Source organism: Hemibagrus wyckioides, linkage group LG08 (assembly GCF_019097595.1).
Source record: "Hemibagrus wyckioides isolate EC202008001 linkage group LG08, SWU_Hwy_1.0, whole genome shotgun sequence".
In the NCBI taxonomy this organism is placed as follows: domain Eukaryota; kingdom Metazoa; phylum Chordata; class Actinopteri; order Siluriformes; family Bagridae; genus Hemibagrus; species Hemibagrus wyckioides.
Window position 1 is genome coordinate 27,841,876 of NC_080717.1, and position 9,364 is coordinate 27,851,239.

General features: G+C 41.3%; 1 protein-coding gene across 2 annotated transcripts in view; it reads right to left on the reverse strand.

Moving 5' to 3' along the window:
* dnajc24 (DnaJ (Hsp40) homolog, subfamily C, member 24) overlaps window positions 1-9,072 on the reverse strand; it is an 18,826-nt gene extending 9,754 nt beyond the window's left edge. The window contains exons 1-4 of one of the 2 annotated variants that reach the window (XM_058397759.1): window positions 8,924-9,046; window positions 7,407-7,507; window positions 7,174-7,285; window positions 1,519-1,657 (exon numbers count right to left, since the gene is read on the reverse strand). In XM_058397759.1, coding sequence (XP_058253742.1) covers window positions 1,519-1,657; window positions 7,174-7,281 — 247 coding nt within the window. In that variant the 5' untranslated portion in view covers window positions 7,282-7,285; window positions 7,407-7,507; window positions 8,924-9,046. Of the gene's footprint in view, window positions 1-1,518; window positions 1,658-7,173; window positions 7,286-7,406; window positions 7,508-8,923 lie in introns of both variants that reach the window. The other variant, XM_058397758.1, reaches the window with a different exon arrangement.
* Window positions 9,073-9,364: the final 292 nt, after the last annotated feature.

A 9,364-nucleotide genomic window follows, 5' to 3' on the forward strand; every position in this document is an offset into this window, starting at 1 on the left:
ATGTGAAGAGAAGAGAAGAGAAGAGAAGAGATGTGAAGAGAAGAGAAGAGATGTGAAGAGAAGAGAAGAGATGTGAAGAGAAGAGAAGAGAAGAGAAGAGAAGAGAAGAGAAGAGAAGAGATGTGAAGAGAAGAGAAGAGATGTGAAGAGAAGAGAAGAGAAGAGAAGAGAAGAGAAGAGAAGAGAAGAGAAGAGAAGATGAGAAGAGAAGAGAAGAGATGTGAAGAGAAGAGAAGAGAAGAAGAGATGAGAAGAGAAGAGAAGAGAAGAGAAGAGAAGAGAAGAAGAGATGTGAAGAGAAGAGAAGAGAAGAGAAGAGAAGAGAAGAGATGTGAAGAGATGAGAAGAGAAGAGAAGAGAAGATGAGAAGAGATGTGAAGAGAAGAGAAGAGAAGAGAAGAAGAGATGTGAAGAGAAGAGAAGAGAAGAAGAGATGTGAAGAGAAGAGAAGAGAAGAAGAGAAGAGAAGAGAAGAGAAGATGAGAAGAGATGTGAAGAGAAGAGATGTGAAGAGAAGAGAAGAGAAGAGAAGAGATGTGAAGAGAAGAGAAGAGATGTGAAGAGAAGAGAAGAGAAGAGATGTGAAGAGAAGAGAAGAGAAGAGAAGAAGAGAAGAGATGTGAAGAGAAGAGAAGAGAAGAGGAGAAGAGATGTGAAGAGAAGAGAAGAGAAGAGAAGAGAAGAGAAGAGAAGAGAAGAGAAGAGAAGAGATGTGAAGAGAAGAGAAGAGAAGAGAAGAGAAGAGAAGATGAGAAGAGATGTGAAGAGAAGAGAAGAGAAGAGAAGAGAAGATGAGAAGAGATGTGAAGAGAAGAGAAGAGAAGAGAAGAGAAGAGAAGAGAAGAGATGTGAAGAGAAGAGAAGAGAAGAAGAGATGTGAAGAGAAGAGAAGAGAAGAGAAGAGAAGAGAAGAGAAGAGAAGAGAAGAGAAGAGGAGATGTGAAGAGAAGAGAAGAGAAGAAGAGAAGAGATGAGAAGAGAGAAGATGAGAAGAGATGTGAAGAGAAGAGAAGAGAAGAGAAGAGATGTGAAGAGAAGAGAAGAGATGTGAAGAGAAGAGAAGAGAAGAGAAGAGAAGAGAAGAGAAGAGAAGAGAAGAGAAGAGAAGAGAAGAGAAGAGATGTGAAGAGAAGAGAAGAGATGTGAAGAGAAGAGAAGAGATGTGAAGAGAAGAGAAGAGATGTGAAGAGAAGAGAAGAGATGTGAAGAGAAGAGAAGAGAAGAGAAGAGAAGAGAAGAGAAGGCCATAAGTGATGAGACAAGACACTAAAAGAACAGAAGAAATGGGAAGAAGAATACCAGAAGAAAAAAGCAAATAAGAAAAGACTAAAAGAGATGAGAAGTGGTCAGGAAGAGACCAGAAGTTACATTTAATTAAAATAATAATAATAAATTGCTTCTCTCCTGTCTGGTCTGAAAAGCACTCCTTTAATAAACTATGAAGGAGCTGAAAACCGTATACCTCTCACTCCACTGTGCTCCTGATGATGCTGGGGGTTCTCAGCTGAAAGAACCTACCACGTAGCTGGAGGTCGAACTCCCTCTTGCTCTCCTCGTTGCTCAGGATCTTCCAGGCCTGATCCACATCTATGAACCTCTGCAGCCGCAGCCCAGCCTCCTCTTCTGATAGGCCAGGCTTCTGTTTGTCTGGGTGAAGCTAGGACAAAAGTCAAAAGTGTCCAAATTCATTTCTTCAGAGACAATCATATCTACTATCTAATATTATATCTCATCTCTATATGGACTAAAAACTAGGATTAGAAAACCATGAGAGCCTGTGTGTGTTACAATATTTATCTACTAGCGCCCAGTGTAGAGAATTTTCTTCAAAATTCTTTGAAGAAGAACGTTCTTTGGCCTGTAGGGTTTTTTTGAAGTTCCTGTTGGCATGGGGCGGAGACGTTTTGCCCCTGATGGTCACGGTTTTTCTTTGGTTGAAGAGGTTGAAGAGGACAAACTGATCTTTTCTACCAGGCATTCAAATGGCCAGTGATTACAATGAGACAAACAGAGCGTTGTTTGTGTGTGTGTGTGTGTGTGTGTGTGTGTGTGTGTGTGTTGGAGTTTAGTAGCTGAACCACTGCCAAAGTCAAACAATAATGCATGGCAACTACAGAGGACTAGAATAACCATCAGTCCCAGGCTGGCCAATTACTGTCTGCTGCAATTATATTTCTCATTTTAAGTAACTGGGAATTCAACTTATCATTATAATTTTGAGTAATTACTTCAAAAAGAAAAGAAAATCATAAAAAAATTTAAAGAGTGCCTCTGCATTCTAATGATTTTCTTTCTCCACTACTAGTTCTCACTGTGTGTTTTGGTGAAAGGTTTGATGGAGTCACCCAGTCACAGGTTTTAGTGTTCAGATGAATGAGCGGTCCACGTGGATGGACTTCCATGATGGACAGGACAGTGAGATGAAATTCTAACTTCCTCACTGAAGCGGCATTTCTGCACTGTGACTGAATGAGAAGAGGAGGTGTGTTCTCTCTCCGCTGCCTTCGCCAAGCACTCGCACATCTATAGCTAACCTCAGGGATCTCTGTGATACAGTCTACAAGAGCAAGAAGGTGATGAGAGAGGAGAGGAGAGGAGAGGAGAGGAGAGGAGAGGAGAGGAGAGGAGAGGAGAGGAGAGGAGAGATAAAGAAAAGTGAAGAAAAGACCAGAAGGGAAATAAGAAAAGATAAGGAAAGAAAACACAAATGGAGAGGAGATAAGATGAGATATGAGAAGAGATATGAGAACAGAAGATATATGAGAAGAGAAGGGACATGAGAATAGAAGAGATATGGGAAGAGAGATGAGAGGAGAGGAAGCTCCATCATCAGTCACATGACTGCATTTAGGGATGAACTGATATGAACTTTCTGGAGTGATGAGACGAGCGATATTTCCATGTCGATACCTGCCCCAAAGATGCCCCAACTACTTTATGCAGCTTTCCCCTATATAAGGAATCCCCAAACATTTTCCTCTCATATTATATTTTTAATCATATTCCTCAGTTTTCAAATTATTTACAACAATTAACAAAACGTTGGTGAATGAAATCCATCATCAGTGTCGGTGTTATACTCCACGTACACTCCACCCTACAAACGAAGCATTTCTCATGATGGGGCGTGGTCTTCTACAATGACTCCGCCTCCACTCCACGAGGAGTTGCTCAATGAGGATGAAAATAAAGAGAAATTATGTGCCTTCACAGCCACTAAAACCCAAATGAAGAGTTTTTGTAGATTTTGGAGATATGTGTTGGACAATGTCCACCACCACCAACGTCAAAACACCAAGTGAGGGGAAAAAACATCTGGAAGAACGCCGAATCTTCACTATTGTTATGACTGGTGAAGCACTGATGGGTCATTTATTTCCAATATCACGAAGAAGTCATGTAGCGATAAACCCACAAAGAAAAAAAATCCGTCCAACACGGACACAGCATCAATATTGTCCTCGATCTCTAATTAAGCTAATAGTGTCCACTAATTTGGACATCTACCGCTCAGCTTCTTAAAGGGACACCCTTTGCCTTTAATCTATCAGTCTTCTTTTGAACAGGAGCTGCATTGAACGCAGCTGAATTCAAGTCTGGAGTTAAAAGTTTCCGTCTTTGCCTCGGTCAAAGCTCTTCTTAATTAAAGCTACTTGAACGGTCCGATCACAAGCACCTTTGATTCTGTTGATCTCGGATACACGGGATCCCTGCAGAGAGGATTACACTGACTTACGCTGGGTGTGGGAACCTGCTCGCAGATCAGAGACGATCAGAGCCAGCTATAGGCCCCGAGTTTGAAGTCCTGGGTTCGGGAGATGTACAGCAAGTGCGGAGTGTTTTAACTCGCTTGTACAGAAGGGAAGAAATAAGTTGTACGACACTGGTCAGTTGTTGTTATTGTGAGTGTTTCTTTAACACTAACTAACCCATAGTGGCCAACATGACAATATAATATCAATTTTCTGATAAACATTTCCAGAGTTCAAGTAGTGTCTGTATATTTATCTCTAAAAACAGCCAATTATGTTAAAATGAAATCAATATCATTTACATATTTAAAAAAACACTGAAGAATTCTGCAGTATATCTCAAGGTTGAAAAATGAGCTAGAATCTAAATTATATTAACTTCTATAACATTAGCTCTGAGACTTTTCTAGATGATTCCAGCCTGTTTTCTAACAAGGTGCTCTTCATGTTTTTATAGCACCAACTTTCGCTTCTATGGACCTTTCTGTGATGTGTGTAATGGTAAAGATTTCTTTATGAGGACACATTTATATAGAAATTACAGAAGGAGTCTCCAGTGCCAGCTCTTTACAAGACTCAGAGATATAGCTTTAAAACTGAAGCTTTCTGCCATAGGAGAAAGTGTTGAGGACGGAGAGATACATAGATATAACAGGAACTAAATAGTTTTGCAGATGTTAAATGTAGTGGTAATAGGATAAAAACGACATGAAATAAAAAAACTGTGCATTTTTTTTGAGAAAGACGACACTTATTATTGGAAAACCTCAAGGTTGGCCAGCAGCTTCACTTAACATCTGGTCCTGTTATTGATTATTTTACTATAAGAGCACAACTCCAAGTGGTTTATTCCTGCCTAATTGCTGTGATAATCCTGTGGGAAGTGGATCAACCAAACAAAGTATTGATCATCACATCCAGATTTCAAGCATTCTAGAAAGTTCTCTAGAAGTTTGTTACCTATTTCCAACAGGCTAAGAAAAGATTAATAGAATTCAACTCTCTTACATCATAAACCAGCTGTTTTGCACTACTGCATTTTGTTACTCGGCAGAAAAACAAAAATGTTACACCTGAATAAAGTCCCGTAAACACACATCTTCCCAGCCACAGCGGTGCTCATGTCACACCTACTAAAGGCACAGCGCAATATCCTGAGAGGCAAAAAGGCGTCCGTGTTAAAGGACGCGCTCGCTAACAGTGGGAAGCGTCAAAGTAACACTAGCAGCATGACTCTCAGCTCGGGGCTGAGGGTTCCCGACTCTCTCTCTCTCTCTCTCTCTCTCTCTGCAGCTTCCCCTGCAGTGCACAGAAGGGATACAGAAAACACAAACATCTCCCTGGGCACTTTATGTCCAGCAGGAGTGGACAGGAAATGCGTCTCCTGGTCCCCCCTGCAGCAAGCTGTACTATGTTGGAAAATTTTTCGAGGCTCTTTTAGTCATAGCTGCACTGAAAACGTGAGCGTGCCGCCATCCTCCTGAAATACTATTTAAAGGATGAAAAGTAAGTTGTTAAAGAAACTACTGATAACAGTGACATCAATTAAGCATGATGGATCCATGAAAATAAGATTCACGTCCACTCATGCGTGCCATTTAACATATGTTAGGGCAGAAATGGGTTCTATACTACCTTATATTAGTGTCGAGACATGTGATGTGTCAATTCCCAACTACCCCCCCACCACACACACATTCACTTTTTCCAGTCTGCTGCTCTCGCACCTTCACCTGACGCAGTCCAGGTGCTCAGCATAAATACAGTGTTGAACGAGAGACGTCGCTTCTGCCCTCTCACCCTCCCTCCCTCTCTCTCTCTCTCTCTCTCCCTCTCTCTTTCCCTGCTTCCTCTCCGGAGTTACACGCTTTAATTGCTGTCCCTTTGCACGCGTTGTAAAATATTCATTTACCGGGCCTAATGGAGCTTGGAGAGCAGAAGCACAATATAAAGGGCCGGCCAATTTGGAGCGCTCGCCGGCGCGGCCCATACATCATCACACGGCAGGGAAACACACTCACATGCTGCTCAGGGGCCACAGTAAAGGCCAGCAGCATCACGCTACTGCCACCTAATGTCAGCACATACACACACACATACACACACACACGTTGATGTTTTCGCACCACGTGATTTTGATAATCCCAGGAAAGCTGCTGTATTTTTTTTTTTTTTTACAGGGGACACAATAAATGCCATTTATCTCCACAGTGACAGCACACTTCAGCTGTCTGCTTTTAAATGGAGTCAGTAAGAAAAATCTATTCATCAAAAACGGTGTCAAAAAGTTGGGATAAAAAAAAAATACAAAGAAAAAAAACAAAAACATCAAACTTGGTCATCTTAAAAGCATTGCCTTTACACTTCTGATGCATTGTCCATGCTGCTGGGGCTGATTTCCACTGTATGTCTGTGAGCTTTGATGGTTTTTGTCCAGTGCACTTAATCAGGTCCAGTTCACTTTGTTATAGCAGTATCCACCTTCCCTGTATAACCAAGGCTGGACAAATAATATATGGTGTATGTGCTGACCAGCCATATTCTGGTTACCTGGAAACCTAAATGACCAGGCAAAAAAACTGGTTTCAGATGCAGTGTAATAAGATATGGGCAGCTAGACTAAATGGCCAAAAGTATGTGGACACCGGACCATCACATCTATGTGTGAGCCTTCTCAGAGCTCACATCTCAAAGCACACAACTGTACAGAATGTCTTTGTATGCTGTAGCTTTACAAATTCCCTCCACTGGATCTAGGAGACCCCAAACACTGCTCTGGCATGACTGTGTTCCTGTGCGCCAAGCTCAGAGCTCCATGAAGACATGGTGTGAAGGATAAGGTTGGAGTAGAAGAACTGGAGTGTCCTGCACAGAGCCCTGACTCTGACTCAATCCCACTGAACACCTTTAAGATGAACTGGACCTGGAGTCTCGTCAACATCAACATCAGAGTCTGATCTCACTAATGCTCTTGTAGCTTAATGAAAGAAATGGGGACCAACTATGGAATTAACAACCGCATATGGGTGTGATGGTCAGGTGCTCACAAATCTTTGGGCGTATTTTGAACAAGCTTGAGTATGAATTCTAGTTGTCCAGTAAACATGATTCCAGCTTGAAGATTGAGATTTCAGTCCATTTATATAGAAGCAAGTCTACAGCCTCATACACCATGAATAGTTTAGAAATGCCTACGACACATGTTTTTGCTGCAAGACCCCCAGACATGCATACTCCATGCAAACAGGATGAAATGGTAAATCGAACTCCCGACCCAGAAGGTTTGAGGCTATCATGCTGACCACTCTGCCACCATACCCTCTATGGAGATGTATGGAGGTGATGAGATATAGAGTTTAGGGTAAAACCAGTGCCACAGAATTATTTTGTCTGAAACGAGTCAAGAGAGAAAGCAACATACCATTAGGACCAGTTTCTGATACCTCTGTTTCAGCTCTTGTAAATCATCACTAGGAGTCGCACCGAGGATGGAGTACCAGTTCTTCTCCAGATCTCGAGCCTCTGACATACTTCTGCACAACAAAGAAAAAAGTGAGGGTCACTTAGAGCAATTTAAAAGATTTATTTATGTACTCATTTGCAGCACAGCGTAGTGATTACACTACCAAACTTTAGTGGAGACAAACAGGGAACCTTTAATAAAGATGTGGTAGCTTAGTGGTGAAGGTGTTGGACAAATCAGAATCCCAGGTCCATGAAGCTGCCACTGCCAGGCTCAGGAGCAAGACCCTTAACTGCTCAGTTGTGTAAAAAATTTGAGAAATTGTAAGTCGCCCTGGATAAGGGCATCTGTCATAAATGTTAACCATCTATCTCTGATCTATGAAGATCTGAGGAACTTGACTGGCCTGCACAGAGTCCAGCCCTCAACCTCAAAGAACACCTTTGAGATGAATTAGAGTGGAAACTGTGAGCCAGGTCAAAACAGGGACGTCTGCCTTTACATACACATGAATGTAATATGGAGTTGTCCCGCCCTTTGCAGCTATAACAGCTTCAACTCTTCTGGGAAGGCTTTCCACAAGGTTTAGGAGTGTGTTTATGGGAATTTTTGACCATTCCTCTAGAAGCACATTTGTGAGGTCAGGCACTGATGTTGGACGAGAAGGTCTGGCTCACAGTCTCCACTCTAATTCATCCCAAAGGTGTTCTATGGGGTTGAGGTCAGGACTCTGTGCAGGCCAGTCAAGTTCCTCCACACCAAACTCACTCATCCATGTCTTTATGGACCTTGCTTTGGTCACTGGTGTGCAGTCATGTTGGAACAGGAAGGGGTCATCCCCAAACTGTTCCCACAAAGAGCATGAAATTGTCCAAAATGTCTTGGTATGAAGCTGAAGCATTAAGAGTTCCTTTCACTGGAACTAAGGGGCCGAGCCCAACCCCTGAAAAACAACACTTGAACTCAATGATCTGGAGGGGTGTCCCAAAACTTTTGGCAGTATAGTGTAGTTATATTTTTTTATATGATATATAGTTTTTTACATATAGAGATTGGACTTTTTTTTCCCACACATTTTTATTTTTACATGTACAGGCTTGTGATTTTATTTATTTATTTATTTATTTTTCCCCACAGGAATAGTTCTTTCTGATCACATATTATTCACACACACACACACACACAAACTTTGCATGTGCAAGGTTTGCCCCTGAACTCAATGATTTGGAGGGGTGTCCCAAAACTTTTGGCAATATAAGTGTACAAACTGTCTAAAAATGTTGTAAGCTTATTAAAAGTTACAGCTTTACAACCTTCTACACTTACAAGGTGCAGACATTGGAGACTCAACACAAACACGTGATAAAAGTCTCCTTACAGAAAACTGCGCATATAAATAAACACAACAAAAGCAGGATTTATTTCCTTTGGCAGTTACTCGACTGCTGATTTGCGTAAGTTTGAAAAGAAAACTGATGTAAACTCATGTAAAGAAGCTTCTCCTATGGTAATTTACTTTAATTCAGGCAGACAGGTGATTTTATATTCAAAGAATGCTCGAAATACAAGCAGCTCCAAACACCGCTACAGTTAGTTAGCAAAATAAAGTGCTTAGCAGGCTAACTGGCTAGCATAGAAGCTACAGTAATAACACATACAGCAGATTAAATAAATTAAACAATACACACTTCAAGCGTTTTATACAAACCGTGACAATGAACTCAGACTCAAAATGAGAATGAAAAAAGGCGATGCTCATGTCAGAAAAATCTTTCTGCTCAAACTGCACATGCTAAACCAGCAGCTTAGCTCCTCCGGTGTCACATTATTTCCGTCTCGGTAGAAACACGAAGAGCTGAGATATAAATCACATTTCTTTACCAGTCAGAGTATCGTACACACAAGGTAAATGTTCTGTTACGAGGATTAGATTTTAGTGTATACTTTCTCTTCCTAATTTAACACGATGGGATAAACTAAAAAAACATTTAATTCCAGGTTGTACCCGGTGAGGCAGAGAGTAACACAGTAGAGAAAGTGAGCACGCCGTTTCCAGGGAAACGAAGTGTCAGCGCAAAAAGGCATCCAAAGAAGACATTTGAGTGCAAAAGTTTGCATTCCTCTTGTCTTATGAGCCATTAATAAATAA